At 48.5% G+C, this 18,293-nt stretch overlaps 1 protein-coding gene across 1 annotated transcript in view; it reads left to right on the top strand.

The window, feature by feature from the left end:
- Efcab6 (EF-hand calcium binding domain 6) overlaps positions 1-18,293 on the top strand; it is a 170,281-nt gene that overhangs the window by 101,792 nt on the left and 50,196 nt on the right. Inside the window, exons 16-19 of the mRNA XM_051189518.1 lie at positions 5,489-5,603; positions 7,337-7,470; positions 10,666-10,898; positions 17,834-17,930. Of these exons, the coding sequence (XP_051045475.1) occupies positions 5,489-5,603; positions 7,337-7,470; positions 10,666-10,898; positions 17,834-17,930 (579 nt within the window). The remainder of the gene's footprint in view (positions 1-5,488; positions 5,604-7,336; positions 7,471-10,665; positions 10,899-17,833; positions 17,931-18,293) is intronic.

The following is an 18,293-nucleotide window of genomic DNA, read 5'->3' as shown; positions in this document are numbered from 1 at the left end:
GTTATGTGCCAAAAGTACTTTATCATCTATTTTGTGGTACTGTTTGCCACAAACTTCAATTTTACATATAATCTAAAATTCCAAGGGACATTATCTTTTGTGCTATAATTAACCTGACCTAGCAACCTGTCCATACATATTTAGACTAACTGTATGTCTGTCTGTCACTATATCCTCCTCCTTTTCCTTCTCCTCCTGTTCCTCTTTGCTTGAAATTGACCTCATTTTTTCATCCTGCCTAAAGCTCTCCCTTTGTACATTCTTTAGTGAGAATGTCCCAGCTGCCCATTCTCAGATTCTGTGTACAGCATCATTTAGTGAGAATGCACCAGCCGCTCACTCTGAGTTTCTGTGTTTTAGAGTTCCTTAGTTTTCTGCTTAAGGCCCTTCATCTAGACTACACTCAGAACACTATGGAAACTTAGTCACCCATCCCCCAAGGCTCCTCTTGGCTATGACAATTTTCCAGACTTGTTATTAATTTTCCATTGTTTTTGAGGATCATGGCTAATTTTTGAGGATTCCTGATCAGAATTAATTTTAATTAAATAAGTGTGTGTGTGTGTGTGTGTGTGTGTGTGTATTGGCACACACTAAAAATTCCAGTTTTGGTGGAAGACCTAAATTTATGGGTTTAAGAAACTCAGAAGATCCAAAGTAGAATAATACAAAATCAGAGACAAGGTGCTAAAAACCCAAATCAAAGAACAGTGTGAGCCATGCTCCAAGTGTCTACCTAACCATCTGCAGGAATGATGGAGCTGAGGGACAGTGGGACACACTAGAGGCGAGAGTGGGCACAATCAGAGCCACATGAGCTTGGAACTTTGTGTCCAGTCTCCCTTTAAAAATGGAGACAAATGCTGGGTGGTGGTGTCACATGCCTTTCATCCTAGCACTCAGGAAGCAGAGGCAGGCTGATCTCAGTGAGTTCCAGGCCAGCCTGGAACCCTGTCTTGAAAAACAAAACAAAATAACAACAAAAAAGGGAGTCAAATGGATGTCTTCAACTTAAGCGAGGTAAAACAAAAGGAAGGCAAACCTAAGGAACTCACTGCAGCACCAGCCATGCTGTAGGAAGTTCCAAAACATAAGGAACGAGATGCTGTGAAGACTTAGATGCTCCCTATGAGGGACAAAGAGCAGTATCAACAGCACCTGCCATGCAGACATGAGCACTGGAGTTCACATCCCCCAAGTCCCACATAAATACTGTGTAGGCATGACTACCTGTAATTTCTGCATTGGCCAAGGCAGAGAGATCTCTGTGAGTTCAAGGCCAGCCTTATCTACAGAGTGAGTTCTAAGACAGCCAGTGATGCTTGAGAATAGTTCCCAGTATCAGCCTAACACACATACACACCATACATGCACATGGGAACAGAGAGCAGTTGGCTAAGTGTGAAAGGCTACTCTTAATTTACAGAATGTACAGGAGTGTTTGAGGCTAAAAACTACAGCCTTGCCTTGGCAAATTTACTATCTATGTAGATATAGACAAACTACAGCACAGCAGAAAAGTCAGCAGGGACCCCAATGGCTTCCAGGATTCTGCCTTGTGTGTGGAGTGATGCAATGTTCCCTAGCTCAGCAGTTCTCAACCTTCCTGACACTATAACTCCTTAATACAGTTCCTCGTGTTGTGGTGACCCCAACCATAAAATTATTTCATTGCTACTTAATAACTGTAATTTTGCTACTGTTATGAACTATAATGTAAATACCTGTGTTTTCTGATGGTCTTAGGTGACCTCTGTGATAGTGTTATTTGGCCCTAAAGTGGTCATGACCCACAGCTGAGAACCACTACTCTAGATGGAGTGTGTAATGTTGTAACTTCAAAAGAAAACACTAGACAGAGGTGAAGCAAGCACGCCACATATGCAGATGTATCCATCCTGTCCCAAGCAGTAAGGCCTGTCTCCTCAGCCACTGTCACTGGGTACCTGCCATTCAGAGTACCAAAAGCCCCACAATTTAATAAGTTATCAGGGCCCCAAGGAAGGCTCTCTCTACAATGAAGTCTGCCCCAGGCAGGGGCAACAGAGGTGACCACTTGAAGCATTAGAAATGTCAGACGGGCTGGCAGGATAGCTCAGTTGGTAAAGCACTTGCCTGGCAAACATGAGGACCTGAATTTGATTCCTAGAACATATGAAAGAGAAAAAACACGGCAGCACACTCTTAGAATCCCAGTGTTGGGGAGCTAAATATATGTAGATCCCTGGGACTCACTGGTTAGCCAGTCTACCCTACTTGGTTAGCAAAACCAAACACACACCACACATACACACACACACACACACACACACACACACACACACACACACACACACGAAACCTAGGAAAAGAAGATGAGATTCCATCTTAGTTTGTCATTCTTCAGTAGACCTTTAGGAGTGTGTCTTCCACAGAAGCCAGGGTTTGGATGGATAAAGTGTTTCCAGTCTGTTCACCAGGCTGTGGCTAAGGCCCACTGCCTGTGAGTTGCTGGCAGGTGTTGAGAATTAGTCTTCTGGATTGGCTGCTGTGTTCACTGCAGAGGAAAGAGGTATGAGGGCACCTTGGGGGAGTACAGAACTTCTCAGCTTGCCAGCGAGGCCATGCTTGCTCCCTGGGCTCTGTGCCCCTGGGGAACGGCACACCCAGCTCAATGGACAGGCTGTATAAGGCTCCCTCCTACGTGTCCCTGGTTCTTCTCAGCCCTCCAGGCTGGGAAACATTTGCCTGCAGACATCTTTTTTCCTCTCCATTGCATATGTTTTTGTGAAAGGACTAAGCAGGAGGACTTGGCAATGAATAATTCATGTGTGATTGTTTTCAAAATAGGAAGTTATTTTTCAAAGTGAGTAACCCATCTATTCATTCCTGAGACCCATTGCCTCTGGGTGCATCTGTGTGGGCAGCAGCTTTCTATCTAAACATTCGTTGCACCCCATGCTGCAAATGCTGCGACAGGTTCCTCCACAAATCTGGGCCTGGGAACACAGGCAGAGAAGAGTGCAGATGGTGTGGGATTCCCAGGAAGGCCTTGGGATTCAGCACCTCTCCTCAGTAATGGCACAACCCCTAGTCCTGCAGTCAGCACATTATGGCCTGTTCACTGTCACACACACACACACACACACACACACACACACACACACACACACACACTCATGCACACACAATCAAGGCTAGGCTCCACAAATCAGGAAGGATATAGCAGCCATCTTCCCACTATTCAGCTACAGCTCCCTGCATCCTCTTCCTGCACACGGGAAAGGAGGGTGACACCCAGATAACCTATGGCCTGTCCTTGCTCAGAGCCAAATCTAGACTGCTCAAGAGGTTCAATGTCTAGAGCTGACGGGGAAGAAGTGCCCGGAAGCTCTACACTGTGCCCGGTAGGGAAAGGAGGAGAAACTGCTTTCTGAAGCCTCTGAGCAAGATGAGGGCACATGAAAAATGACCTGTTCACACCCCTTAGTGGCCTCCTGAAACCTCCCATTTGGTGGGGGGTCACAAGATATTTGCCAAGACTCCAGCTAGCCTTCCCTGTGTTGCCAGTTAGGCCTTGTGTGAGGATCCCAGAATTCTACAACAGCAGCTCCCTCTTCGCCTGGGTGTGCACAGTCTGCTAACTCCCCATTCTTTCTCCACCCTGGTTTCCTTATTCCAACAGTGTGAGATGGTCTGTGATCAGAACCAGGTTTGAGGCCTAGCCCTGCCACCCCCAGGTCAGGTGACCAGGGCAAGCCTCTGCTTCCAGGTCTTCGTACCAGGGTTCTGAGAGGTCCTTTCTCCAAGCTGCCGACGGGGTGAAATAGAGGGTGCCATAGAGTGCGTGGCTTGTAGCTAGAGAGCGGTGTCACCTTGCGAGGGTGATGGATGGGATCCAGCCCTGTCTTATGCCTGTCCTGCAGACTCTCCTCCACCTGCCCTCTGCCCTGGGCTTTGTGCAACAACACCAGAACCATGTGACAGGCTCCCCAGATATATCTTTTCGATGTCAAGTCTCAGTGCAAGCTAAGGGGGGCACATATGACATTCAGATGAAAGTCCACAGAGCCTGGGAGCTAGTGTGCCCTAGAGTACCTGCCTCCTCCTGATGTCCCATGCCAAATGCTCCTGAGAGAGCAAGACACCCAGGAACACAACTGGCTAAGCTGATGTCTATGCCATGGCACCTGGCCTATAAACTTTTTCCAGTACTGACCAGTGTAGGTCACCATGGAAAAGACAGCACAGATTGCATGGTGTCCAGCTGGTGACCCCACCTTCCTGGGAGTGAATTTCTTAATTTTTTTTTCCTGATTTTTCCAGGTGAGGTTTCTCTGTGTAGCTTTGGAGCCTTTTCTGGAACTCACTCTATAGACCAGGATGGCCTCATCTCACAGAAGTCCGCCTGTCTCTGCCTCCCAAGTGCTGGGATTAAAGGTGTGTGCCACCACCACCAGGCTTCTGGGAGTGAATTTCAGTAAAGCTTCTACTCACGTGCAACCAGGTGTGATTTCCTCAACTAGTCGTCACAATATCCACTGTTCCAGTGTAGCTGGGCAGCAGACACACCACCTTTCCCTACAAACTTACACACCCAGCCTCCAGCAAGCTTTCAACAAGCTGTCTGTGGCTCTGTCCCCAGTGAGTTCAGCCATCCTGCTCACTGCACCATTCCGTTCTGAACCTGGAGTCTGCAACAGTTGTTGAGCAGGTCTCCAACCTCAGACCATGAATGCTGGGCGAAAAGCAAGGACTGTGTCTTCTGCCTTCTGCACTGATCCCCACCACCCCTCTGTGGGAGGCACCCTCCAGGCAGACAGCTTCTGGATTGTCCCTGTCTATCCATTGGCTCAAGGGCATCATCTTACCCACAGCAGCTCAGCCAGTGTCCCCTAGGAAGGTGGCTTTAGGACAATTCTGCCCCAGGGTTATACAAGGACACATATTTGTTCATTTGTTCCCCACCTCACGCCATGTACAAAGATGGAGCAGGAGGGTGCGTCTGTGTCAGAGTGAAAAGGGTGCAGAAGCCGAAACTCACACAAGGAGAGGTCAAACAGTGCCTGTGGGTTCCCTACCATCAGACAGCCACACAGTTTTCCTCTGTGGCTCATGGTGAAACTTGAGGGGCAATCTTATTTTCCCTTCTAAAATTGCCTTTATTGGGCTTTTGACTCCTGAAAAATGTGTGGATAAAGAGCTAGCTTATGAGACCCAGAAGCCACTGGAGAGACAAGAGAGAACTGGGTACCTTGTGTGGCAGGGCCCTGGCAAAGAGCAGTTGAACTGGCTGTGTCTGGGTGTCATACTGCCTGTACCCTTTGTTTACTCACAAGCCCCAAACAGGCCGGTGCCTCAGTGTAGGGACACAGGAGGCTGGCCACACCCTCGGCAGCCATGGGCGGGGGCATACAAGTAATAATGACTGCTGGAGACTGTGGAGGGGCAGTGGAATGTAGGGTAGACACCCTAATACCTCTGTCCCTCTTGCCCTCCTCCCTGCTAGGTCCTGGAGGAAAGTGGGATGCCTATGAATGATAGTCAATATGCAATGCTGACCTCCAAGATTGGCTACAAGAAGGAGGGCATGAGTTACCAGGACTTCACCTCAGGATTCGAAGGTAGCTAGCTGGCAGGTACTCATGTATCTTGCTATGATGGGGCCAGATGGCACCACAGACCTTTCTTGCAGTGCTATGTCACCTGCTTGCTCATGTGACAGCAACCTTATCTGAAAGGCGGAAGCCATCTTGGCCTAATCTTATCTGTGTTTCAGCCATTTCACCAAGTTAAAGAGAAATTTGGTAGCAGACTACAAACATACATGTTCCCAAGAGTGCTTCCCAGATGGTTCCCAGACCTTTAAGACTTTTCTCCATAAAACAATGATCATCTGAGGTCCGGGGATGTAGCTCAATGCATGAATTCTGGCCTGGCATGCACAAGGTCTGGGTTCAAACAAGCAATATCGGGGAAAACAACCCCCCCACACACACACCAAAAGATGGGTATACAATTAGCAGTGTCACCCACAGGTGAGTGTTCCCTCCCTCTTCACAGGTAGGGATACAGACTTTCTAGAAGAGTTAGTGATATACCCAAGACCACTCAGGCATGTCCTGCCCCAACCAGAATGGTCCTTTCAAAGTTGGGAACCAGGTTTTGTGTCATGAGGTAAGGCAGAGCCGAGTCAGCTTCCTGGCAGCTGTGCCCCCTGCTCTCTGGCAGTTGAGGGAAGACAGTATCATCTCTCAAGATTGCAGGGAAAGCTGGGCCTCTGACCATTTTAAGGTTCCAGAACTGTCACCTTCTCTCTGCCTCCACTGCCCCAGCACAGAGTCACAGGAGTTCACTTCTCATTGCTACAAGAAACCTTCAGGGTGGCTGGCTGGGCAACTCTAGTGATTCTGTGTGATAGAATAATATTTTAAAGTGTGTTACTCTTGTTTATGCTGTGGAACATTTGTTTAGTGATATAAAGATGTGTGACTTTTGTTTATGCTGCATTTGTTTAACTCTGTGAAGCTGTTACTGTGCCTGTCTAAAACACCTGGTGGTCCTAATGAGGAACTGAACGGTCAGTGGTGAGGCCGGATCCAGGATAGGCGGGGCTGGCAGGCTGGCAGGCAGAGAGTATAAATAGAAGGAGGCGTGAGGAAGGAGGAGGACATCAGGGGCCAGCTACCCAGCCAGCCACAGGAGTAAGAGTAAAAAGCCGAGGCAAAAGGTAGTTAAGAAAAGCTGACTAGAAACAAGCCAAGCTAAGGTTGGGCATTCATAAGTAAGAATAAGTCTCTGTGAGTGATTTACTTGGGGTCTGGGTGTTAGATTACTCCCCCAAATGCTAAAAGAGTAAAAAACCATTTTAACAATCTTGGGCACATGTCCCTTTCCCTGTCACTGGCTTTGAGGGGTGACTTCATTGCCTCTGGCAATGCCCCAGGCAGCACCTCTACTCACCAAGAGACAGACCCTACTTCTGTAGAGGGTGGGGAGACCCTGGGCAGCAGGGACAGCTTAAAATGCTACCACCTTCTGTCTGTCTTGACACCCTTAAAGGAAAGAATCCCTGAGACATGGTGCTGGGCAGGGTGAGTAGGTCATTTGCCTGAGGTCTGAGCTAGGAGAGTGCTGTACCTACTCTCTCTCTCTTCCTGCCTTTCCTCTCCCTCGTCCATCCATACCATTTTGAGTAGCCTGTTGTCCTCTACTAGGCCCCATAGGGCCAGCTGCTTTAGGAAGGGAAAGTCATGCTCTATGGCCTTAGGCAGGCACACAGGCAGGTTTCAGAAGGGAAGTAGACAAGGGGTTGGGCAAAGAGCTAATGGAAGTCTCCCACTTGGTATCCTTTCAGACACTAAGCTGAGTGGCCTGGAAACTGTTCCACCGCAGCCACGTACTGCCACCAAAACAAATTTAGATGACCACTTCATATCAGCTGAAGAATGTGTGAGACTCTTTCCCAAGAAGCTAAAGGAGTTGTTCCAGGTAACATGTGATCCTTACACCATAGCTTCTCTAAGTCTCTGCCCTGGTCCCCACCCCACCCCACCTCACAGCTTACACACGAGTGAGTTCTGGTGTCCAGTCAGACCCAGCAGCTCCAGGGGACACACAGAGACAGGGACTGGCCTGCTGGAATGCCTAGTCAACACTGATGGTAGAAATCAGGAGCCCCTCTTCTCAGGGGGCGTGGCTACCCATGGGAAAACAGTGGGCTCAGGATCCTGCACACACCCACTTGCATTTATTCACTCACTAAACACATATTGCATGTTCACTGCATGCCCGTGTCTGTACTACATGTATGAGTACCCTGCCTGGAGTCTTCTCTTGTCTAAGACACAGACAGTGAGTGGCTATTCATCCACATTGTGGCTGGCTGCTGAGGGAGACCTAGTAATGTGGGTCAAGGCAGAGCCCTTTAAGGTAGACTACTCAGAGGAGGAAGGGGACCCCTGCTCCAACTCTGGAGCCCAAATCAAATGCTTGATCTTCACCCCGATCACCTGTCTGGCAAGGACAATTGTACCAGCATGCCAGTGTCTGTGTCTCTGCAGGTCCTGGCTTTTGCACCTACATCCCATCCCTTTAAACAGCAAGCATGATGAAGCAGGCCTGCAGGAAGATGACACATTACCTTTCTACACTCCATTTTCCACTGCGTAGTCTGCATCTAACTTTGCAGGGTGCTCCGTCCACATGTCTCTGGTCATTCACCTGCTTCACTCGGACTGCTTGCTCTAGTTCAGCTCGGCCATGGCCCCCATCTCATCTGTATACTTTCTGTTCCCTTCCTGGGAAACCCCTCCTTTACCTTGGGACAGCTTTGACTGCCTCATCTTCCTCCTTAAGCCTTCACATGAGCCACATGGATCTGCTGGCCCTCAGAGTACCCAGCCTATATACTGTTGTAAGCTGCTTGATCCAGAATCCCCGTCATTCCTTCACCACCCCCCAAAGTACCCCAAATGGCTGCCACCTGCTTGCCACATGGAGATCAGTGCTTAGTTGGTGAATAAGTGAAGTTTCACATCATGTGCCAGGTGGTGAATGCATGTATTTGTTTTAATCTCCACCCACCCTACCAAGTGAATTGAGGAAAATGATGGTCAGAGATGGAGAGAAAGTTACCCAAAGCCCGACATCTATTGAGTGCAATAGCTGGGATCTGGAGTGCATCTGTTCAGGTGTAAGGTCTGTGTGGTGATACTTGGGGTTGTCATGCTGGAGAAGGGACTGCTGATATGAGGGGTGGGCTAAAGTTTGTACACGTGGGAGGATTATAGGCACCAGGTCCTCAATGTACCTGCAGCACAGCAGTGAAGGCTGGTGGGACACTGGTCTCACCCTTGGCTGCTGTGTTGCGTGTCACATTGGAGTGCTATTACTTGCTTCCTCTCCAGCACTATGAGAGGGCCATATGTCAAGGGCTGTGTTTCTGCTGCACCCAGAGGGGAGTTAGCATCTGACAGGTACCCAGAGCATATTCTTAGCCCTGTTTATCCAACAAGCTTTATCGTACATGACTGTCGGGCATTGCTCTGGGAGCTGGGGCTTGAGCCAGACAGATGGAAGCACAAGTCGGCCTGCAGGCAGAGGCAAGGAGTGAGAAGTAGCTTTGCAGGCACTGTGACTGTAGAGGAAGGGCTCATTGACATGGTCCAAGGCAGTCCTGGGCGTCAGAGAGCAGCAGGGGGAAGGTGGGAAGAGATGGGTTTCATAAATTGGGCTCTTTACAAAGGAGACACAGAGCACAGGGGATGGGCAGCATGAATGGTCAGAGTACAGAGATAATCTGATGTAGACTAGATGGAGTTAGATTCCTGAGGGATGGGCCTTTAGGTGGGATTGAAGCAGTTAGGTTTAAGGGCAGGTTCCACATACAGGGGACAGGGGGAATGTGTGACACATTGATTCCTGAGACAGGACTCTGACTCTGAAAATTTAGTCTGAGTAATTAGTAAGAACAAGCTACCTTCTACTGAGCCAGAAGCCTGCAAGGATTGGGCAGGAGGTTTGCGTTTGGCCTTGTTCAGTCTGAACATCGGAGCATCTGAGTATGAGAAGCCTCAGAGCCAGACTTAGAGGGAACCAGTGAATGGATGGGTCTGCAGCCCACTGAGCACCCACCACCACCAGAGCACCATCTCCTCTGGCTGGCAGTGACTCTGAGGCAGTACCAGAGTCATCTAAACAAATCCCCCATGGGGTTCAGCACAGCATAGTAATGTTTGGTGACTGAATCCGTGAACAAGCTCAGCTAGAACTTTCCACAAAATCCCAGGGCATCTAATTAGACACTAACATGGAACAACTCAACATGGAACAGTTCTGAACAACTGTTACTGGGGAGCTGTAGAATGAGGGGGTCGGGGTCGTGCCTTCAAGACCCCAGACAGGTTCCCAGGGAAGAGCTGTGTGAGGGACCCACAGACACAAGGGTACTAAAACCATGCCAACAGTGTCACAAGCCAGATGTACAATGCACACGGTGGCCATAATGCAGGTGTTGGCCCAGAAAGAGGCTCATGATTGCTGTCTGACTTCAGGTGACAAACAGCATTTTAGGACACTCAGAAAACATGCCAAGTGACCTCTAAAGTGTGGCACATTCTTTTGCAATTTTATAGATGAAGGAACAAAGGGTGTCAAGGTCAGATGCCTTGCCCAAAGTCACACTGGTAGTAAGAGGGTGTGCAAGTAGTCTGCTAAGGGATATACCAGCAGTTAAGTCACGAGTTCCCCATGCCCCTTGAACCTGTTTCTTCATATGCAAAGTAGGAATCATGGAGCCTCTGGGCAGCACCATGGACAGAGCAACGCTTGTGCCCAGCCTTCCAGACACCTGAGGCTCCTGGGTGTGAAACCTGGCCTGGAATTTGCCTATCTGGAAAGAGAAGTGGCCAGACATCCCAAACACTCCAGGAAGCAGGGAGAGCTTTAAATTCTCTAGGAAGCCCCACCCACTTTCCTCAGCCCACATACAGGTACAGGACTTGCAGGTGTCCTAAGCTGTCCACACTCTCCAACTCTCCAAGTTTTTTGGCATCCAGGGCCAGGAAGCCAGGGGCAGAAGGGTCTCCAGGAGCCAACTTGGAACCCGTGTCCCTGCAGGTGGTGGCTGTGAGTGGCAAGTGGTCATGGAAGGGAAGTGCATTGATGTGTGCATTTTGTTTCTAGGACCCCTACTCTGCCTTCTTTAAAGTAGACACTGACATGGATGGCATAATCAACATGCATGATCTTCACAGATTGCTACAGCAGCTACAGCTCAACATGAAGGACAGCGAGTATGAGCGCTTCCTCGGCCTCCTGGGCTTGAGATTTAGCGTCACTCTAAACTTCCGAGAGTTTCAGAACCTGTGTGAGAAGAGACCCTGGAGATCAGATGAGGCACCTCAAAGGCTCATTAGGTGAGATGGTGGTATGTGGTCAGAGCCATTGATGTGTGCCAGCCTCTCAACCTGGAAGACCAGTGGAACACAAAAATTACCCTGGAGCCATCTTTTTTCCCCTGAGTTTAAGAACACACTCACACACACACACACACACACACACAGGAACATATGCACACACACATCACATGGTAGATGGAACAATCAGATAAGACATGCAAGGTTCCAGCATGGGGTGTGGCTTTATAGCTCGCTGCTTATTGTTCCAGGCTTTTTCTCATACATGTAAATGCACACACATACTTAACTGTCCATTTCTCTGCCTGGAGTCAGATGTGTGCTAACATTGGCAACCCTTGGACACACTCTGTTGTCTGAGGCCATGGAAGGGTGGGGTGTGGGTGCTTCACAGAAACAAGGTTCACAGAAATAAGGCATCAAACAAGATGACCCTGTCTCCTCAGCTCTAGATATCCATCTTGGCCATGTTTGGATGTTTAGAAAGGCACAAAGCCATCCAAGGCAGTTTCTCAGGAGATGCAGGGGCCTTCTTCCAGCCTGTCACAAACAGTGATGCCTCTACACCCCTGCCTGACCCACAAGGCCTCATCCTGGCCAGGAGAGTCTCAGTGTCCACTCAGGCTTCCCTGTTGGTCTTTCTGATATTCCTGAGATTATAGTAAGTGGGCTGCCACCCAAGAGACACCTGTCACAGAAGCACCTAATGACACCTGAGGAAATCTGGCCTTTGAGCAGAGTAGCTGGTCTGTCCTGGACAATTACTGCATCGTCCTTTTAAAACGTGTGTTTCTGTCTATGCACATGATGGGTGTGCGTGTGTATGCATGTGCACACAAGTGTGTGGAGGTCAGAGTTCAGCATCAGAAGTCAACTCCAGGTGTTCTTGGGGAGCCATCCACCTTACACTTCTCACTGAGATGTGGGGTTCACTTGGCTAGACTGGCTGACCATTGAGCCCCAGAAATCCTCCTTGTCTCCACCTTCCTAGCATTCGATTGCAAGCATGTACTAACACACCTAGGTTTTTACCTGGGTGCTGGGGTTTAAACTTGGGTGCTTATGCTTATAAGGTGAGTACTTACAGACATCTTCCCAGTGCATTATTCTTGACCCACTGAGGGGGCTACAGACCATCATACCTCTTATCTGGGCACATGAAGCTGCCAGAGGTGTGGCCCTGATAACATTTAACAAAGCTACAAAAAGGCCTTTGATCATGTACTTGTTTAATTTTCCCTGGATTTATGGGTTTTATTGCAATTATTACGGGGGGGGGGGAGCTAAGAAAATGGCTTTAATCCCTTCCTAAGCACAAGGATCACATGACACATGTGAGGGGTGCCTATGTTCCTCGCTTGGATTCTAGAGGGTGTTCGTGTGAGAGTAATTGTTTAACATTGAAATGGAACCAAAATAATCCTCCCAGGCAGAAAAAAGATGGCTCAGTTGTTAGGAGTATTGGCTGCTCACACAGAGGACCTGAGATAGGCTCGTAGGCTCATAATCACATTCATCTGTAGCTCCAGGGGATTCCATATCTTGTCCTGACCTCCATGGGGCACCTGTACACACACACACACACACACACACACACACACACACACACACAATTAAAAATAAATTTTGAGGGGCTGGAGAGATTAAGACCCTGTCCCAGAGGACCTGATTTTGGTTGTCAGTTACCCACATTAGGTAGGTAGCTCACAATTACCTGTAACTGCAGCTCTAGGGAGATATGACATCTCTGGCCTGTCTGTGCACCTGGGCACTCATGTAAACTTAGCACAGACACCTGCTCACACAGATGTATAATTTTAAAGAATAATAATAAAAATACTTCCAAAGAGTACTTTGAGAATGTGTACAGAATGAGTATAGAAAATGTCAACACATCATAGACTTTGTCTTGTTCACATCTGTTCAAAGGACTAGCTCAGTGCTGGGCACTGTTCTGAGCCTTAGTGGTACAGATGTGAACAGGGTTCACTGCTGCATCAGGAGCTGAGGCTGGAAGATGAGACGACACAGAAGTAAAGTGCCACACTGGAGCACAGGGAGGGTCCACACAGGTGTCCAGAAGAAGTGGGTCACTTGCCTGGGTCTTGGCTCGTTCCATTGATAGATGGTGGTTCAAGGCCAGAGGACAACATTGGCAGAAATCACAGAGCAGAAGCACCAGGCACATTCAGAAGATGCCGGTGGAGGTGCAGCTGGGATGTGGTAGGGAGGAGTCATGGGGCCAGAGCATGAAGCAGCCCCACACAGGTAGCAGTTTCCTTTTCCAGCAGCTAGGTACATTTTATGTGCTATGGGATGAAGGGATCAGAATGTATCCCCCAGAGTGGAGGATGAACTCAGGGAGTAGAGGCTGGATCCTAGTGGCATATGAACCAGGAGTCTGGGAGAGACATCTCTGAGACCAGGAGCATGACATGGCTTTAGAGAGTACTGTCGTCCTGGACAGATCAGCACTGTGATCCATGAGACATCATGGGCCCTATCAGGAGGCATATCCGTCTGGCCTTAGAGAGGAAGGAACTGGGTCTCAGAGAAGAGCTAGTGATGTGTCCCTAAGGACCACAGGAGAGGTAGAGGGTAGGGAGGAGCACTGGTGTCTCCTGGCAGCCTTGCCCTTTCCACAAAGCCACCTGTTTCTAGAAACCGTCTGTCCCCTTGGTTGGGCCCAGCGTGCTACAGACCTTCACTGCCCCTTGACTTTGAGAGTTTGTTGCTCTGTGAAAGAGATAGCCTCTTGTTTGCTTCATTGTTACAAACACAGGTTTTCCCTTTGTGGTCCCTCCTTGGGGCTGAGTGGGATGGAGAGTGTTTACCACCCAGACCCCACTCCTAGTCACTGGAAACACACTGAGGCAGGAGACTTGTATAGCTCCTGAGAAGGCAGGTACTTGTATAGCGTTGAGAAAGAGGGTGGGACTTCTGGATGGGGTGAGATGTAAGGGCCAATGATATTTTGCCAAGCCTCAGTAGCTGGGCAGAGGCAGTTTTGCTGAGTCACTTCTATGTGGAAGTGATAAGCCAAAGACAGGTTGCCAAACTCTAGCCAGGCTCAGAAAGGTCCACTAGACCTTATGTCCGGGCCTTTTTAGGCCCAAGGGGATCAACACAGTGAGCCTGCCAGGTCTCCATTTGCCTTTAAAAATGCCATTCAATGTGTGTGTGCAATTTGGCTCCTGTGAGCTGTGTCCCCCATAGGGCTGGCTGGTCTACCTCTGTCCAATTGCATTGAAGCTCCTTCCTGTCTCACCTCTAGTCCATAATCATCTGAGAGTTGGGCATAAACAGTAACCCAAAGCCATAGAGGGGTGGTAGAGACCTCTTAAAGGCACAATGGAACTCTGGGCTCTGCAATGAGAAACTAGGACAAGTTCATGAGGATGCCTGTCAGCATCCCTCTCTGCTGGGGAGATTATCAGCTCTCTTCTTAAAATATTTACCTCTATGTATGCTACATGTGTGTGGGTGCCCATGGAAGAGAGCAGGGTGTTGGGTCCCCTGAAGCTAGAATTGCAGGCAGTTGTGTAAGCTGCCTGATACTGATGCTGGGACTCTCTTCTTCCACCTCCCACCCGCCTTCCTCCCCTGTTTCTTTACTTAGAATGTGCATGTACCCAGCCTTCTGCAGGCTCACCCTTTTCTCCTGGGCAAGTCTTTGGGCTACCAGACACTGTAGGATCTCACAGTTTCAGTATTTCACTCATGGGTGTATCTTTTACCTTGATAGTTTTTGAGATTTTCTTTTTTATTTTTATTTATTTTTTGGTTAATAATAGAATGTTGAGTCATATCCTGGGCAAATGCAGCATTTCATTATGATACTCTGGGCCTGTTAGACTCCTCCATGCTTGTTTACTGGTCAGCCTGTCTCAGTAGGCAGTTGACTCCCTTTGTCTCTTTAGCCTGAGAGCCCTGACCTTCCTCCTGGAGCTACTGGATTCATTCAGCTATACAAGCCATTACAGCATTCCTCCAGGGGCACTGCTATGTACCCAGGCTCAGGCCAAGTGGCAGTGTCAACTCCCAGAGCCACTGCTAGACCACCAGCTGACATCAGAGATAGATCTGGACTTCTGACATCAGTGTGGGGCCCTTCTCCTAGATCACTCCCCTCTCTGACTCTACCTGCTCTCTCCTGCTGAGGGACTAATTTCTGACTAGAAAATCTTAGGCTTGAGCCTTTAGTGTGATATGAGAAAAGAGAGAGAGGGAAAAGGAGAGATGGAGGAGGGGGGATGACAAGAATTGCATCTAGGCCTCTCAAGGCCCAGGGGTTCCCTGAGCCTTCACAGTACTTGTGAGCTATTCCCTGCTTAAGCCTTCCCTCCATTTCTGGAGACAACTGTCTCTGAGGTAATTTGATTACTTTTGTCTGGCGTATGTATTAAGTCATAGTGTCTGCTCCTTGAGGATGTAGACTGAAGGTGCCAGGCCTGTACATGTTTGCTGTGGTTGACTGGAGGAAGGCTAGTGTGACAATTGTCAGAATCTAAGGAGTCAAGGGACAAGAAAGGAATGGGTCATTGCTGGAAGAGGCCAGGCAGAAACAGGATCAATCTACAGGGAGAGGAGGCATGACTATAAAAGCCTGAACCTGGGTAGCTATGTGATGATGGAGGCCTAGAACCTGAAAGAGCAGCAGGGTGGTGTACAGCTGCTTGGGGGGATGTGATAGGGCTGAGGGAGTCTGTGTCCCAAGGTCCAGGAAAGTTCTCTGAATTAAGAATCTAAAGGTGACAGCAGGGAATGTCCCTGTGAGCAATCAGTATCTATAATGGTCAGCAAGCTTGTATCTTCCCATGCTACCACAATCTATTAGTGGTCCTGAGTTTACAAGCTGCCTTAGTTTTACCAAGTACTTCTCATTTCATTTGATTCCTGTGGTCATTGATGACACAAGATCTTGTCATCCACTCATTTTTCATATAGGTTTTTGGTTTTATTGACTTGAGACAAAGTCTCTTTGCATAGCCCAAGCTGGCCTGAGAACTCACACAATTTTCCTCTCTCTACTCCTGAGAGCTGAGGCATATACCACCATGCCCAGCTTATATATTTTAGTCTCAGTAACTCTCAGCCCCCAGTCAGTCATCTATATATACAGGCTACAGAGTGTCTTCAAAAGGGCTAGAGTTCAAAGGGCTGTACTGGAGGCCAGGATCCCATGCAGATGTAGAGGATGTGTCTGTAGGAGACAGCTCAGAATTCTATAGCCTCCAGCACAAGGCTATCCAGAGCACAAAGTTGCCAAGTGCAGGTCAGCATGGCACCTTCTTCTGAGTGACAATTGAAAGTGAACTATGTGTCACTGCATGAGAATCTGTACCTAAGCTGGAGTCCAGGGACAGAGATGGGGTCCTTCCCCATAACAGTTTTCCTGGGTGACCAGGTGGTGGGTCTCTTGCCCGCCCCGTCTCATCTTAAGGTACTCCTTCTTTGATTGGCCAAGGTGAGGGGCTATGTCTGGCAGGGCAGATAAGCTCCCATACCTGGCATTCCTGATAGGGTCCCACCTATGCACAGGCTGTTATTTATTGGCACAGATAAATTATTTACCAGTTTGTGGCTCCCGCTGTGCTGGCAGATGGCAGTTGTTTACTTGTGTAAACAAGATGCAGCCTTGTTCCATCCCAGTGCTTAAAGAAACTCAGGCCAGAACGCTGCTCTCAAGAATGGAGTCACAGAGGGCAAGGCCACCCAAATCTACTGCTCTGCACAGTGTGGGGTCACCCCGGGAGGCCTCTGCTCCTCAGCACCTCACTGGGATTCCATCCTTCCAAGCCAGTGGAGAAAAAAAAAATCACAGGATCCTGACAGCCTTACCAGGTCCCCCACAGATGCCACAGCCACAGGGACCTGGGTGGCTGAACAGCGGATCCTTTCCCACCCTTGAAGTTCCGTGATTCTGAGGAGTCCAGTAGGCAGTTGGAGAGAAATGGCGAAGAAACATGGGTGAGGCCAGTCATTCACAGAATTGCTCTGTGGGTAGAGGGGGTGTAGCCAGGGATACCAGAAATATTAAATGGGAAAGGCAAGAAGGGGTCAAACCAGGAGGCAGGTAGAAAGGGCCCAGGGCAAGGCATGGGTCCTGGAGGCCAAAGGCCTCAGTTGTTCATAGTTTCCTGATCTGGTAGACAGGACAGCTCCCTCTCCAGCCATAGCCACCACTGTGCCTCAGGCAGACCTGTCCAGGGCCAGCAGCACAAGGTCTTTTTAAGCTCTCTTAAGTGTCCCTCATCTGTAAGTAAATACAATAGAATTGTGATAATCTGTTAATCCTATAAACTTAAGCCTTGAAAATTAGTGGTGGTGGGCATGGGGGTGTCTCAGCTGTTGGGAATATGCCCTGCTCTTACAGAGGCCCCATGTTCAATTCCCACCAATGCTCACAACTGCCTGCAGCCCAGCTCTTCTGAGGGCATCTACACTCGCGTACTTACTGTGTCCTTCCCATATATACACAGCATATTTAGAAATGATAAAAGAAGTCTTGAAAAGGAGAAGTAGCTGGGGCTGGGGAGGGACCTCCATGCTTGCTAATTGCACCTTTGCTGACTTAAGTCTGTTCTTCTACCTGAACTTGCAAAATCAGAAAGAAACATTGCTAGCTGCTCCCTTCCTAAGACACTTAATGTAGTATTATACATATATTCTGCTTTCCCAAACCCCCAGGGAAGAAACAGACCCTGTGAGCTTCATATGCTAGGGAAAAAATGATTTTTCTTAAATCTGAAAATAAAGTTCCCAAAGACCCCCTGCCATGCAGCTGGGAGAAATAATGTGTTGTAAGAACTGTTAGTCTAGATGTGAAATCACAGACTTTCATGGTATCTTTGATGCACCGAGGGTGAGGATGGGGGGCCCTTGGGAAGATCCTAAGCCTATCACTTCTAAACACAGTTGTTTATTCTTTTAAGATATAAACAGAAAGTTGCAGATTCCGAGCTAGCCTGTGAGCAGGCCCATCAGTACCTCACCATCAAAGCCAAAACCAGATGGGCGGACCTGTCCAAGGTAAGGAAGGGGAAGGGAGGCAGAGCCATGCAGAGAAAGGGAGATAGCACCAGGTACCCATGATGTTGGCCCCTGCCTCTCTTCAAAGACTTTCCCCAATACTCTGAATGGTCTTGGCTTTGTCTCTGATCAAAACACCATCATTGACTGCAATTATAAAGTTATTTGGATATTTCTATTATTGTTGAATACTAGAGATGTATAGCTATAAAGACTATATACTTTTAACAACTAAGGAAAGTGAAACCTAAGAAGGCATTCTATTTTTGAAACATTAATGTTATCAAAGATGCTTAAAGATACAATAAAGGGCTGGTAAGATGGCTCAACAGGTAGAGGAACTTGCTGCAAAGCCAGAAGACC

The sequence above is a fragment of the Phodopus roborovskii genome, unplaced genomic scaffold (assembly GCF_943737965.1).
Source record: "Phodopus roborovskii unplaced genomic scaffold, PHOROB, whole genome shotgun sequence".
NCBI classification, from domain to species: Eukaryota; Metazoa; Chordata; class Mammalia; order Rodentia; family Cricetidae; genus Phodopus; species Phodopus roborovskii.
This window is presented reverse-complemented; position numbering and strand designations above follow the sequence as displayed.